At 42.8% G+C, this 16,720-nt stretch overlaps 1 protein-coding gene across 1 annotated transcript in view; it reads left to right on the forward strand.

Annotated features, from left to right (window-relative positions):
- The window catches only part of ptprt (protein tyrosine phosphatase, receptor type T), a 324,259-nt gene that overhangs the window by 212,742 nt on the left and 94,797 nt on the right, over window positions 1–16,720 (forward strand). Inside the window, exon 19 of the mRNA XM_022758722.1 lies at window positions 12,966–13,101. Coding sequence (XP_022614443.1) covers window positions 12,966–13,101 — 136 coding nt within the window. The remainder of the gene's footprint in view (window positions 1–12,965; window positions 13,102–16,720) is intronic.

The raw sequence follows: 16,720 nt of genomic DNA on the forward strand, positions 1-16,720 counted from the left end.
TCGGATCATTTCATGTTATTGGTGATTGATTTTACATGCAACGCCTTTCTTTTTCCCGCATCGATGAGTGGGACTTCTGCGCCGACGGCGTCTGTATGCCACCCCCCCCCCCCCCCCCCCCCCCCCCCCCTCCCCCCATCAGCCATACACTGGTATTATATGTCAGCTTCAATTCCCATTACCATTAGACCAAAGGTCGGTTATAATTGGTGGTGCACGGCGCCGTGGTGTAACCGACTCTGCCGCCGCGCAATACTGATGCAACATGTGGTTCGCTATCCGTGCATGTGTGATGTGAGTGTGCGTGACACGCTGATAGGGATCATATCCGGATAAATGTCTGTCATTGAACCTGCACTGCCACACACACACACACACACACACACACACACACACACACACACACACACACTGTTCTTTACAGCCAATCCCTCCGTTTTCCCATCATCACCAGGTGCTGCCTGCTCGCTGCTCAGTGAGTCACTTTGCTCTCTGAATTTGCAGCAGATTGAGTCAGACTGTTCAGGAAAAAAAAAATAATAATAAAAGAAGAAAAAACAAACTCAGGGATGTTTGTAGGTGAAAATCTGCAGATGATGTGGCATTTTAAGGGGTTCAATAACAGTCAGCAGTGGATGAAATGCTGTCGAAGGCGCACAGGGAGCACGCCGGGTTCGACTCCGGCTGACGGGGAAGTACAGAGGGAGAGACACTGGGAGAGTGAAGAGAGAGAGAGAAACCGTATTCCAGAGAGGAAAAGAAATAAAACCCGAGAGGATCAAAAAAAACGACAAGAGGCAGAAAGTGACAGAAACTGACTTGAAAAAAGTCATAGAAAAGACAGATCCAGCAGTGGAGGCTCAAGGATCTTTCAGGTGTTGTGTGTTTTTTTTTTTTCTTTTCCCATCCTACTGTAGCGTTGTGTATGCAGACAGGCGTACCTGCCTCGCTCGCTGCCAGACAGACCTTGTGGCAAATTGTTGTCTTATGCAAAGTTCGCCCTTCCAACTCCCAACTATGAATTTCCCATCTGCTCCACAGCGAAGCAACAAAATGTTCACTTGTCCCTGCGTAAATCCTGCCAGGTCGTAAAGTACCCACCAGCACCTGGGGATGGAGGGGAGGAAGAGATGGATAGATAGATAGATAGATAGATAGATAGATAGATAGATAGATAGATAGATAGATAGATAGATAGATAGATAGAAGGTGGACTCTGCAGCTGAACTCTTGAACTCATTGCTGAATTCAGTGAGAGGTTTGATTTTCTGTGCTGAGTTTGGCATCCAGTCGATCTCCTCAAAGCGCCGTCAGGTCGGCGTCAGAACGACCTTCGTTTGATCCACGAGATCAGCGAGACTTTGATCAAGATTAAAGTTGCTTAAAACTGTAGCGGTGTCTGTTGGTCGGGATGCAGCGGGCGGCGGGGAAACTAGCTTTAATTTGGTTCTTTTCAACAACAGAAGATCTCTCAGGTGGTCCGTCCATCCGTCCGATTCTTGTGAAAGCGATATCTCAGAGAAATCTGAAGCAGAAAGTTCTTGAAAAATTTGCACAAAGCTTTACTTGGACTCGAGGATGAACTGAGTAGAGTTTGGTGGTTAAAGGTCAAACTTCTGGCCCAACATATACCTGGGTCTCCGGCCCGAGCCCGGCCCACATACGTCCACATCCGTGCAGATTCCGGCTGCGATCCTCCAGTATTGTCTAACAGCTGCAGTGTTTTCTGTGTGTGCGTCCAGATGTGGAAGTAGCCTCCGACAGTCATGCTGTATGGGCCAGATTCGGGCCGTGGTGCTGGATGTATAATGGTGCACAAGAAAACAAGCATGTGGCCGCACATCAGCAACACCTGGAGGGAGTTTCATTACAACTGGCACAAACGTCCACTTGGACTCAAGGACGGAACAGATTAGAATTTAGTGGTTAAAGGTCAAAGGTCAAGCTCACAGTGACCTCACAAAAACATGAAAATATCATTGAAATATGCCACAACTCTAGAATTAATACACTAATGATGATAAAACTTCACATGGATAACAAATGATGAAATCACTTTTAATGATCTGTTTCATTTCTACCAAATAACAAGTGGTTTTTTTATGATTGCTGGGTTCAGCGGAGTTATTGGGCTCCACTGTTGTCACATTGTGCCAGTTATCAAATGTTCCAGTGTCATCCCAACACAGAAGTAAATAGACCAAAACTACAGCAATTAACTTCAACAACAAACATGAAATGATTTCCCTTGAATTTAAAGTTGAACAGCGTTTTGTTTTTGTTTTTTTGCCGCCCTGCAGAGAAAAACGCCAACAATTACCAAACGCTCGATAATTGTGTAATTGGTGCACAAAGAAAACATTCTCCGTTTCAGGCTCCCCACCTCAGAGACACTTTGCTCTGAACTTAAAAAAGCAAACTAATGAAAGTTGAGTTGTTACTGACGAGACCTCGGTGCCGAAAGCTCAACTTACAAAGCTCGGATCAGCTGTTTTGTGCAGGTTGTGCGTCGGTTTTTAACATCAGTTATTCTGTTTAACAGCTGCTGAATACTGTATGTTTAAAGCTGCATGATGAGTTGTGTGATTACTCAACCTAACCCCTCCCTCCCATCACTTCCTGCTTTCTCGCCTGTCGGACTTTAGCTGCGTTACTTTGTCAGAGGGGGAAATCGAAGCTCCAATCGAACGCAAAGTGCTTTGTGTGTCCCGGTCATTGATTAGGTCCTCTAATGGCATGTTGCATTGCATTTTGGGATTGTTTTGGGGTACAGCAGGGATACAGGCGCGCTCATGTAGCTGTCAACAGATCTGGATTGAATAAACAGACACTCACCACATGCCAGAGGTCAATATTTTTATGACAAGCTGTACTCTCAGTGGGTTTTTTATATATAAACAATGATCCCAGGATTAAGAATCCACAGTTTAATTCATATAAAAATTCACTCTTCAGGGTTGAATATAATAATATAAGTCGTACAATCTCCCGTCATCAGTTTCTCACTGTTCGGTAAAAGTATTTCAGCTCAGAGGATAATGTATATTGTCTCACATGAACATACACACATATACATTTTCTTTTTTTCAGTGGTAACAACACTCCACCCCCCCCCCACCCCCCCCACCCCAACTCCAAAGAGCTCCACAGAGACCAGATGATGGAGCATTTAAATCGTTTTAGTTCTTAAAAGCTCTGAAGTGCTTAGTAAACCGTGTCCTGTTGACCTTAAAATTAATGTCAGCATTAATGGAATCTGGTGTGTGTGTGTGTGTGTGTGTGTGTGTGTGTGTGTGTGTGGTGTTTGGGTGTGTGTGTGTGTGTGTGTGTGTGTGTGTGTGTGTGTGAGAGAGAGAGAGAGAGAGAGAGAGAGAGAGGGATTGAGAGGCAACTATTAGCATTGCCCTTTATTGTTTACTTAGTTATGGAGACTCAAGATATGTTAATCCGTCATCATGTGACCACACGCACTTTTAAACACACACACACACACACACATTTACAAAGCTCGACAGAACCACATGTACAAATTCACCCAGGTACACACACACACACACATACTGATACACAGGTGCATTTTTACATACAGTACACACTCAAACATGCACATACATAGAAATAAAGACATATTTAAGAAATACACACACACTGACACACAAGAGCGCTGTGGCAGCATAGTTCAGATTAGTAATCCTGTTAAACACACTCAGCCATGCTAACGCTAATCCACAGAGGATGCACCCCACAGCTGCTGACAAACAATAGCTAAAAGCTAAACCTTCACTTCAACCCAGATCTGACACACACACACACACACACCGGCACGCACACACTTACATAACCTGCGTGACATGCGTGCAAATTGAAGATGTGTACATATGTTTTTTCACGCACACACGTGAAAAAATATACTGTATGCTTTATGAAGTACACTTCATTAATTCAATCTTCATTTAAATACATTTGATAATAATAGTATGATGAACGCACGCACACACACAGACGTGACACACAAACACAAACATGCAAAACAGACAAACAAACAAATAGAAAATAAGAATAGAGGACAAAAGTTAATTTGTTTGTGTGCAGACACACACACACACACACACACACACACACAGCGCAGCAGCGTTTAATATGCCATTCAGGGCTGCTGCAGTGCGTTGGTAGCTGGGAGAATCAATCTTCTCTCCATTTGGATGAGATTATGTTTTTAATATCTCTGGTTTTACCCATAATTCCTCCCTGATAATTTTATCATGCTCTCCAAGTAGGAGAAATAAAAAGAAAGAAGAAGAAGAATAAAAAGAGTGCAGAGAGAAAAGTACAAATGAAAAGTCTATTACACCAGTGATGAGTGCACACATACATGCTCACACAACGCCGCGGTGCATTCAGGAACACACCAAACTCCTGGGGATTAATGCCTTTGGACTGCGATCAATATCATCAGCAGCCCGCTGTTGTCAGAGTCATAACGGCAAACAGTGAGGAAGTCTCCTTTAATACATTCATCCTTCCTCTGTTCTGCATTAAGACACGATGCAGCGGGAGCACATTCATATATATTCCAGTAGGAGAGGCTGGGGACGGCTGCAACACAAACACATTCACTGAGTAACTTTTGTTTTCTGTCTCAAGAAGCATAGCATTCTGAAAACATGCACTGTTTTCAATAGTATTACAGTATTATTTATTTATACCATACTGTTATAGCAGGAGAGACTTTTTGCATTTCTCTCAGTCACTCCGAGACTGTTGACACTACACCAGCCAAACTTTTATGTATTAAACTCACACCTGTCTGCTAATTACCCATACATACTTAAAGGTGATGGCATATGACTTATAATTCACAATATTTATTTAAATGGAAGAATTCAGATGTTGCAACTGACACCAAACCTGGGGACGGTTACAACATATTAAAAACATTTCACTAGCATAGTTTTCTGAAAATATGCATAATTTTACAGTAATATTATAGTAATATTTATTTATTTAGTTATATTTATCAAAGGACAGTTAGTGCGTTTTGTTTTGCATACAACACAGGCCCACCCTCAGGAAAATATGCACAATTTATGTGCTTATGATTATGTTGAACAGGCAAATATTTTATAAGACCATCAAACAAAATAATTTCTCAAAGTAACTTGTTTTTATGTCTGTGAATGTTCTCATTCGTCCAGGTCATAGTAATCTCTCTCTTAAATTAAATCGAAGGCAACTGGACTTGTATTTGTCTGTGGAAGACGTTTCGCCTCTTATCCAAGCGGCTTCATCAGTTCTTATGTATTGGTCTCTCTAGTCCGCACTAGTCTGACCAAGAAAATGGAGAAGGACCCAGGTATTTAACCTCTTGTGGGTGGGTCCACCAAAGTACCTGTGAAAGTACTGGTTTCACCTGACCATTGTTGTTGTCCCCTGTGAACGACAGTCGTTAGGGTCAGGTGAGCCCCTGGTGGATGACGATCGTTGAGAGTCGTCTGAGGTTATGTTGTTGACCCTCCTGGGTACCGATGAAAGGGCGACATTGTAGATGGGGGATAGATGGTGTCGCAGACCACCTCCCCTGTTTAGTGATGGCCTCTCCACTTTTACATAGATGGCTTCCTTGACTCCCCTTTCAAACCATCTGTCCTCCCTGTCCAAGATTTTGACATTGCTGTCTTCAAAGCAATGTCAAAATCTTGGACAGGGAGGACAGATGGTTTGAAAGGGGAGTTGCCTTCGATTTAATTTAAGAGAGAGAAACTTGTTTTTATTTTCTTATGCATTAAAATGAGCAATTATTGTTGCATCTGTTTTGCTATGTGACAAAATTAGCTTCAGATTTTGCCGATTTTTAATTAAAAATGTTAAAAACACACTGAAAACACTGACTGCAGCACTGCAGACAGTCACAATAAGTTGTTGCAACCGTCGGCACCCTATCAGCCCTGACACGTGCTAACCATGTGACTCAGAAGTCAACAAAACAATAATTTAAACTAACTCAATTTTGATTAATTAATTCCAAAGCTCAGGACAGTAAAACACAGCTAATGAAAAAATACTTTCAATCCTATAAAACAAGTTTTATTTTCAATAAATGCAGCATCAGGTATTGAATGGGTCTTATCTTTTATTTTTAAATTTTATTTGTATCTTGCCAAATCATATTAAACATTATCTGAAGGCGCTTTACAAAGTAAAGACCTCACCTTAAGGTGCAGTATGATGTCATCACTTTAGCATGTTTCTGATTGGAGAAATGAGTCTGGCTGCAGCCGTCTCCAGTCTCCCCTGTTTTATTTCCTCCCGTCTTTACATTGAAGTGATTGTCATCCTGCTGTGACGAGCTGTCAACACACAAAAATAACTTTTTAAGATCAAACATCATAGACAAATAAAAGAGTAACATCTACTGCATCTGCACTTTTAAAAAAAATGTAACATCGATAGAGCAGAATAAAATAAAGCAGAGACTCCACTCCACTCCACTTAATGCCAAAAAGGGAAAATATTTGAACAGTACATCCAGGTCCCTCAGTGGTGCTGAACTAAAAAAGAAATACCTGAATCAAGACATCAAGGGTTCAGACTCAGTTCATCTCTCCCCTGCTTCACCTCAGGGTTCATTTCTGAGGTGCAGTGTACTGACTTTAATCGTACTCTGCTCCAAGATGCTAAGCTAGCATGTAAAAACGTCTCTGCATGGAACATCACTTCTCACCATATTTACTGTACGAGCCGGAGTGTGAGAGAGAGAGAGTGTGTGTGTGTGTGTGTGTGTGTGTGTACTGTATTCTCCATAGCCCCCTAGTAACTGTGTTGTCCATACAGTATTCCCCTGGTAGGACGGCCCATCAGTGCCAAGGCCAGTCGGAGCAGTTATACCTCTCACATCGATATTTCATGTCTCCCCCCCCCCCGAGAGGATTTTTACAGGTCGAGTGAGGCATTTAAAGACCCTCCTCCCCACTCCTTTCTCTCTGCTAGGCTCTTGTGCACCACACGTGAAGATGAGCGATGCTGCGTTCAGGAGGCCTGCAGATGCAGTGCAGATGAGTAAATATGAGCGTTTGCTAGATAAAGCTGATTCCCCTTCGCTTCAGTAAAACAAATTCATCCTTCACTCTGCTCGTAAATGTTTAGGATTTACAACTGTACACAGCGTTTTAATTAAGTTTTAAAAATACTCTCGCTCGTCTTAATTTTCCCTCCCCAAGTATTTGGCTGCTCGTGGCAAAGTAACGCAATCGGAGCGAAGTGTCGGCGAGGTGTTTTCATCTTGTGATGGATATGAAGAGTAATGATCTCGGCTAATTTTGGAGACTTTTTGATCAGTGGAGAAAAGAAAAATGGCTCCAGCTGCACACATCTCTGTGATCGGGTCCAAACAGTTTGATGTTTTTAGTCTTAACAACATCTCACAACACTGTAGCCGACAGCTACTGTCACCTGCCGACACGTAACAAGCACTATTTTCTGTTCATTGCATATTTAATAGAGGTAAAATTAATTAAAACTAGTTGAGTCTTCAACCCCCCGCAGGCTTTTGCTCCATATGGTTTAAAATGTAAAGGCAGCAGGATCTGTGCGTTTCAGAATGGACATTTAAACTAAACACTCTCTCAATCAAAACAATAACAAAAGATGGTGTTGGGTGACGCCATGAAGTAGCGTGGAATCATGGGAGTTGTTGTCTTGTTGATTCTAACCATTAAAAACACTGAATAAAGCAGTTTTTCACATTTAAGTTCAATGTTTCACCGACGTCCAACGACTAAAATCCTTCATCTGGTGAAAATATAGAGTTGAAAACCACCAAAGTGTAAAAAGTGAATCTTAAAAATGAGACTTAAAACCGGATAAAAATCCCATTTGGATGATATGATCATGGAGGATATGATGTCATTGAAAGGCGACCAATGAAACGTTACCATGATTAAAATCAACATTCAATCAAACATTTGGGAAAACGTAAGAACACAACTGAACAACACATAGAACACAGGTCCAGTTGTTTTTAGACATTTTTATGTGGGAAAGTTTCAAATCAGAATTTAAAATACTTGACGCTCAACCAGTGGGAGATGTCGCAACATCGTCCTTGATATTTCAGTGTCAGCTGGCCGGATGTATTGTTCAGGTACAGTACGAACACCTCTTCTCTTCCAACTGACGTGTGCCAACAAAATAATACCTGCACCACCTGCCAGAGCTGGTGGCAAGACAGCAAGATGGATCCATAAATTGTAGATGCTTAGGGGCCACCTGTTCTCTGTTCTCTCACGCTGACGATACGGCAATAAACGAGGCCGCGGCGTCCTCTATATTGTGTTTGCACCGGGTGTCGATCAATCCTATTCTGCCTGATGACTTGCTTCATCTCATCTTTTCACCCCCTTGTAATGGACACACTCGCATTAGATTTGCCGCCCCCCCCCCCCCCCCCCAGGTCAGAGCGTCGTCTCAGTTTGCCTGATTGGCCGAGTGGCTCCCAAACTGGCCAATCACGGTGTTAAATGGAGCCGAACCCGTTGCCAGGTGGGGTCCGCCGCTGTTACATTATGAACTGTTGAACCCAATCAGCACGTGGGCCGCTGAAGTGTGAACAAATGGGGTCACGCTGTAATGTGTTAGGTGATACATATTGCGGATCACTCGGGGGGGGGGGGGGGGTTGAGGTTTAATACACCTGTGGGGTGATTACCGGGGCACAGACTACAGGGAAATGTGTGAACTCGTCTCTTGCATGACCGCTCCAGGCTCTTATGTAACTGCAGTGTGCTTGACGGACACAGACAAGCTGAAATTCACACTTCTGTACACCTCTGCTGATTACGGGGCCACAGCCTGTCACAGAGTGTCCTTCCTGGGTTATTTTCTCAAAGTGTTAATGGGAATTAAAACAGTAGGCTGCACACTTGTGAACGTATCAGGGCTGATTGTGTAAAAACGAGCCGGTTAGTGACCAGAGAAGCCACCAGATATGTAAAGTTATGGGTTGAATTATGCCCCACTTACCTGCAGGCTGATTAAAGACGGGCTCTTGTAGTAATTGTGCAGCGTATTTCAGGGAGGAGTGTTTGAGTAAATGATGAGATTTTATAAGTTTGTGTATCAACAGTTCAAAATGAGTGGTAGCAACATGTCCTGAAATGTACCGCAACCTTATGAATGAGAGTTATCGTCCTAAAGACACTATACAGTTCACTGCTGTTGCCCCAAAACCCCCCTGAGTGGGGCCCCTTGATGATGTGTGCTGTAGCTAGAGGCTACGTTAGTCTGCGTGTGAGGCGTTTAGGGGACATCTGCAAATTGTAGCATCTACCAATAGTTTGCATGTGAGGCGTTTAGGGCACATCTATAAGTTGTACTGTCTGCAGACAGTCTGCATGTGAGGTGTTAAGGGGGCATCTGTATATTTAGCTTCTGCCATTACTCTATATGAGGTGTTTACGAGACATCTGTAAATTGTAGCGTTCGTCAATACTCTGCATGTGAGGCGTTTAGGGGACAGCTGCAAAGTGTACCATTTCCCGATAGTCTGCATGTGGGGTGTTTAGGGGGCATCAGTAAAGTAGTTTCTGCCATTACTCTGTATGAGGCGTTTATGAGACATCTGTAAATTGTAGTGTCTTCCAATAGTCTGCATGTAAGGCGTTTAGTGATCTTCAGGTAATTTTTTCTTCATGCAGTTTTTTTACCTTTTTGTGAATGCGGCTCATATAATACCAGGATGTGCAGACACCCCTCGTTCGGATCATCCTGTACTGAAAATAGTTTCTACTTGTGAGGATCGAGTAGCACATTTGAAAAGGAGCGCTGCTCAGACGGTCTGAGAGAGTTTTTAAAAGCAGCTTCCCAACATCTGGAGGAGGCGTGACCGTCTAAAACAGAACCGCTCCGACTATTTACAGCAAGCGTTCCACACATGTTGTCCAGCCACCTTCCTCACATCCTTTTTTATGACACTGTTTCTGTTCTCGTCTGAGTTCAAGTGGAAGCCTGCTGCTGCTGCTGCTGCTGCTGCTGCTGCTGCTGCTGCTGCTGCTGCTGCTGCTGCTGCAAACAAGGACTGAATGAAGACTGGGATCAAGCTCTGAACACACTCACAGAAAGACTCCACTGTGCCTTTGATTTAAGCAGATGTCTGCAATCAATATAAGCACTTTTTGTAGCCAGGTTCATTCTTGCACCAATAACAGCTGTATAGAATTTGATAGACACGGAGGATAATACAACGTCTGTCCTTGATTTCTTTAGATTTTTTTGAGTAAAGCGTAAAGATTTTGTAGCTTGAACAGTTAAAAAAAAGAGTTACTTTCTTTTCTTCTAGACAAAACATTCAAGATCTATTGAGTATCCTGTTTTTTTTTTTATTTATTTATTTTTTTTTACTGCACTTTCAAAAAGTACAGCACTTAATACTGAACTCCGCCATTAAAATGTCTGTTTGATTTCTCATTTCCATCGAGGAGATGCCGGGAGAAAAGGCTGCATTTTCTCTCCGGCATTAACGCGTAGGACGGAGAGTGACAGTTGTGTTTTTTTTTAATTTTTTAATTTATTTTTTAATTCACAAGGTGATGCTTCTGTAGCTTGAAGACGCGGACGCCGTCTATGATCCGATTACAAAGGCGGTGACGGCGTGTTATCATTGAAGGCATTCAGGGTTTTTTTTAAAGGAACATCTCATCGCTGCAGCCGTTGAGGACTGTTGCAGTTATTACAGAGCGTGCCAAGGTTAGGTGCTTAAGCCTTTAGCTCAGTGGATTCCACTACCAACCTTGTGTTGTTATTGCGGGGGTGGGGGGGGGCAGGGGATTAAACTGAACTCCCACACAGCAGTATCACTCTATTAATCGCCCGTCTTTGTCTATCAAGGTTATAACAAGAGGCTGCTGGGTGCTCGTCTGTACAGGTGCATTCATGTGCAGGATCTCTGGTTTCCTACCCGAGGGTTTCTGGTCATTCTTCTTTTTTATGTGATTCATCTTCTACCGCTCTTTCCCCCTGTCTTTCTTCTATCTCTTTATCCTCCCCACATCTCTCCCCATCTTTCTTTTCTGACTAACGTCTTGGTTTTCCTCTTCTTCCTCTCTCGTCTTCCTCAGTCATCTCCCACATGACCCCCTCTCTCTCGCTCTCTCTCTCTCCGTCTGTCTTCCTCTATTTATTTTATTTTTTATCTCTGTTTATCTCCACCCTCACCTCCCTCTCCTTTCTGTTTCTATCTCTGGGTTCCATTACCTTCACTGCTGCGGCAGGTATTCATTAGAGATGTAGTTTTATTTTTCTCTGGCCGCACGGTGAACAGTTCAGACTCATACTAAATGCCTTTTTTTAATTAAGTTATGATTGGAATTATCAGGGTTTCCTCTTTATTTAAGTCACATGAAATTATTACATTATTACAGTTAGAAATTTCTGTTGCATCAACCTGAGGCACCTCCAAACACCTGAGGGTGTTCTGAAAAACTTACTCACTAAACTCTTTATTTCCCAGCCTCTGAAGCAGATAAAAACATGCAATAAAAACCACCTGAGACCTTAAACTTTTGACATTTATTGTAAATCATTAGCTTTACCTTGCAAATTGAATTTGGCTGGAAAATGAAGCACATTTATCAACATTTTCCCTCAGGTCAATTTCACTGACAGAACCGCGACTTTAAGAAACTTTTTTGCAGCTAAAACTGACAACAAAAAACACCACAAAAGAAATACATTTCCCATAATGCCGTTCACCTCCCCAAAATGAATTCCAGCAAATCACAATGCATTTCATTGGCCACATGTCTTAAAAACAACAAAATATATATTATGTGTGTACGTCTCATCGGGTCTAAAGATGGATAACCCATAGCGTGCATCTTTTTCTTTGATTGTTCCCATGGCAACGTTTTGATTGATAGAAACAACTTAATCATGTTTTAACTTGAAATTATTGTAGAAAAATAAAGTGTATGTATCATCAGTGAGGAAGCCTAAGCAGCAAACAGGAAGTACAACCCCCCCCCCCTTGCAGTCAGAGGTGACACGCCCCCCCCCCTTCACTCAGTGTATTGACAGTCACCTCCCGGCCTCGACATCACGCCGTACACTGATAGCTGCGCTCTCACCTGCATAAATATGTATCGACGTCCTGTACAACCCACACCACGCGCCAACCTTGCGCTCACCTTCCCCAACTTGTGTTTTCCATCCACCTCTGTGTGTTGATTTGTTCGCCAGCTTATTTAATCCTCGTGTAAAAAAAAAAAGAAAAAAGAGGGATTCGGGGGCCATTTGTGCATGTGCGGCGTTTTCTATGTGCATGTTTGTAGTTGACGTCTGCGTGTGACTTCTACAGTTGTGCTTTGTTTGTCCTTGTCCTGTGTATATGTGTGTTACTAAAAATAAATATGTTTATAATAATGTGATTTTCAAGCATGTGAAGTTTAACCAAAGTGAAAGATTCACATTAAAATTAAAACCGTTTTCGAAAAGATAAAAGTTTTAAATATCCGAGTCCTCGTTTTATACTTTGTTTATTGTGTGTGTGTTTTTTTGCATGCTGATGTTTTCATCCTCCTCTGCACATCGCTGCATGTTGTTTATGACTCGTGTTTGGCTCTTTGCGTATGGATGAAGTGTTTAGAGTATCTTCACCTTGGGATCAAGTGTGTTCAGTGCGTCTTTGTTTGTGGCTAACGTGTACGATTTGTGAGAACATGAGAGAGAGAGCGTGTGTTTTTCAAGGATAGCTACCAAGGGTAAACCTTTATGGTAAAGAGTGTGTGTGTGTGTGTGTGTGTGGGTGTGTGTGCGCACGCCTTGTATTTGTTTGTGTGCATGCACTCGTGTGGTCATTTCTATGTGATTGTGTTTGTGCCTCATTATTTGTATTTGGTTGCCTACCAATGTGACTATGTGCATACCTGTGTGTGTGTGTGTCTGTGGGTGTGTGTGTGTGTCTGTGGGTGTAGGTGCGTCCACACAGGACTCGGATGCCATGGAGCCGGAGAAGCAGGTGGACAGCACGGTGAAAATGGCCGGAGTGATCGCAGGGATCCTCATGTTCATCATCATCCTCCTCGGCGTCGTCCTCACCTTCAAACGCAGGTAGGTGACAAACCTGAACGCCAGGACAGAGCAGCAGCTTAAAGGTGCTATGTGTAGCATTTTAATAACAGTAATAAATCATTAACACGTCCCTTTTTGTTTTTTGCATCTTCACTGCAATTCCCTTAACCCACAGATAAGACTGTTGGTAGCCTCTGTCAGACTCTGTGCTGCATTTTGCTGTTGAGTTGCTTTATGGCACAAAACAGTAACTTTAAAGGTCCCACATTTTAAACTTCCTGTGTTTTATTTGAAGTGTTGATCCATCAGAAGATATAAAAACCATCTCAGTGTAGTTTTACATCTCCTCTCTCAGGCTTCTCTCTGGAGCTCTAGTAACAACAGGTCTGTGAGCCAATCAGAAGAGAGGAGGCTCTGAGCCTCTCTTCTGATTGGCTGACTGTTTTCTGACTGATCCAATAAAAATATAGCAGATTTCAGGTAAAAACACTCAGAGAAACCAAATCCTGCAAGGTTTGGATGGTGGGTCCAGGTGGGCGGGGCTTGGTGACTGCTTTGTTGTGACATCACAAAGTTCCAGAAGTCCTGACAGCTGGTTTTAAGGCTCAGTTTCTGAATACAGGCTGTGTGCATTTCTCTGTGGACTGAGGCTTTGATACTTTCACAGTATTAATATAGAACCTAGACCTGATCTATAATCACACTACACATGGACACAGACCTTTACACTGGAGGAGCTTTAATAGTTTGCAGACAGTGAACGGAGCCTAACAGCTGATTGAAAACTAAGTTAAAAGATGGCAGCTAAAACCGCAGCACTGGCACGAGACAGAGGCTACCAATCATCTTAACGACCATTGTGTCATTTGTACGTGTTGATGAATAAAATACTACATTTAGCATCTTTAAACCATGTGGCTGAACAGACTGATTGATGGATAGACCTCATGTTAATTTGAAGTGTCCTCATAGTTGATAGTAGAGATGAACAGACAGATGTGAAGCGTTACAGGCTATGGACAGGTGGGGGGAGGTAAATGTCTTGAGTTGAAGGGGATATTAGTGAAAAGGTTTAATCAGAATTTAAAATGTTTTTCATTTAGTTTCAGAGTCAGACAACAAACTGTTGTTTTAGAGATTAGCAGTTATCAGACATTGCAGGCCACACTGATTGTTGCGATTACGAAGGCCACAGATTTTAATTTGTTTCTTAAGGCGATATAAAAGGTCAGAATTATGTATTGAATCTGGTGATTTTCTTAATCCTCTCTTACCCTTAAAGGCAAAATAAATAATAATGATAGAGGTGCCCAGAGTTTAGATATATCCAATACCTCAGATGGTTTGTATTACTTTTATTTCTCTTTCTTTTTTATTTTTATTTCCATTAGCAGACATACACAGCTTCCTGTGTCTTTGTCAACATGCACACTGGCCTGCCACCATCACCTGCCTTTCTTTGACTTTACTTCATCCATCCATCCATCCATCCATCCATCTATCCCTCTCTACCCCACTCACATTACTGCTTATACATTTTGTTTTGCTGACATGTTCTGTGTCATGATTTCACGTTTTATTTTTTGCCACTTTACTCGATTCACACTCGAAAACTTCCACAAAACTTCGCCTCCACAGCAAAAAATGTCCTCCAACGTGTCGCTCATGTTGCTTCAGCACATACAGTCAACCAGCAATGAGATTGAGGGGAAAATGGCAAAAACAGCAAAATGTGAGCAAATGTACTCCAGCAATCCCACTGTGACACTTTTCTTCTTGTTAGTAATTGAAGCATATCTACACTGTAAAACTATGTCTGGAGCCGCAGGGAGGTGAAATGCAAGGCGTGAGGATTACTTGGTCTGATTGCCCAAGGCTTGAAATCCTGAGACTTTTTTTTTTTTTTTACAACCAAACATCAGAATAAATAACGCTGCAGACTCAAAACCACTGGGCTGTTTTCAAAAGAAATACACAAATACTGCTGCTGGTTTAATCCCCTGAAGATGAAATGATGCCGACTTTTGCTGCTTGTTGTTGTTTAGCAGAGATTTACTGTGAGAGCCGAGTGCAAAGTGTCTGAACGAGGCAGTGGGTTTTTTGTAATTTTACAGGAGAAAGCGAGGTGGTGGCGGCCGCCATGTTACAGCCATCAATAAGCTTGGACAGTTATCACACCAGCTGCTGCCGTCAGGTTTCTCCCTCTCTTCAGGCAAATCAGGCTGTAAATGTCATATATTGAGACAGAGAGACTCTTGGCATCAGTCAAATATTTGATGTAAAAAGATAAATAAATAAAAACTCTTTAGATGCTTGTACAAACCTCCAGTTAAGGCTCAATAGCTAATCCTGCCTTATTAGCATTAAACTACTGTCCAGCTCCTGTTTTCAGTACTTTTCTTCTCTTTTAAAATGTCATTTATTTTATTTCACGGGTCACTGCTCGTGGGAGTCGCCGTGGTCGGCACATAGCGCTCTTTAATCTTTGTATTCTGACCTCTTTCTCTTAGATTTCTTACTTTCTAGACGCCTAAAAAATCCTGTTGTTACGCTGTTAATTTCAGAGGAGTGTATCGGCCGTGGTATGAATCAGCAGGGTCAGAAAAACACTGTATCTGGCTCCAACAGCGTATCCATGCCCACATGTTTGCAAAGAAACAGGAGACCTTGTTTACAGTGAAGGAGAAAAGTGCGTCCAGGCAGGAGAGAAGAACGTGGTCAGTCTTTGCCGTGCATACGACACCTTCACGCACAACAAAGGAAACGTAAAACTTTACGCAGGCATTTGTGCGGTGAGGGGAAACTTGCAGATAACTCATTGGATTTCTCACCAGCAGCATTGGATCCGTTTCAATCGGGCTCGGGAGGCTGGGGAGTCAGAGGCCACAGGGTCAGTTGGAAATGCTAATCAGAGGCTAGCCCAGGCTAACAGAGAATATCCACCAAGAGGATAAAAGTCCATCAGAGCCAGAGGGAGGGAAATGCCAGATGTAACAAGGAGGGTGTAGGTAGAGACCTGGGAGGAGGGGGCAGGTAGGGAATAAAGGGAGGGAGCAGGAGAGGAGGGAAAATTAAAACAGGGGAGGAAGGAAGAAAATGTGTGAGGTGTAGAAAAACTATGAAAACAAGGCAGCCCTGGTTAACCCGGGGGTCAAATGAATATGCTAATCAGATGCTAACCAGGCTAACTGGGCATAATATACATAAAAAAGGCCAATTAGAGGGCAACCAACACCGCAGTGTGTGTGGTGAAAAGAGAAGGGAAAGAGCGACGGTGAAGCCGGAGAGAAAGAAGAAAAGACGGAAGCAGTTTGAGATGCCGCTCAGATGCTCTCATGAATCCAAGCTGACCCAGGCAGGCCGGTCAGGGCCAAAGGTCCCGCACAGGTCAAACGGAGGAGTCATGGAGCACATATGAAAGTATGACAGAGAGAAGGAGAAGACAAACAGATATGGAGATGATCCTCGGGCCAGGACGAGGGCGGAGAGAGGAAAATAAAGGGACGTTTGCAGAGAGATGTGAAGAGGGAGGGTGAGAAAGAAGAGAGACTTTCAGAGGGAAGACGGGAAAGAAAACGACAGCAGAAAGTAGCAGAGATGCCAAAAAGGGAGGGAATAAAAAGGCCGTAAGAGGCTGTGAAGAGGAGAAGAATTGATA

This window comes from Seriola dumerili, unplaced genomic scaffold, assembly GCF_002260705.1.
Source record: "Seriola dumerili isolate Sdu_G_001 unplaced genomic scaffold, Sdu_1.0 BDQW01000306.1, whole genome shotgun sequence".
Lineage (NCBI taxonomy): Eukaryota > Metazoa > Chordata > Actinopteri > Carangiformes > Carangidae > Seriola > Seriola dumerili.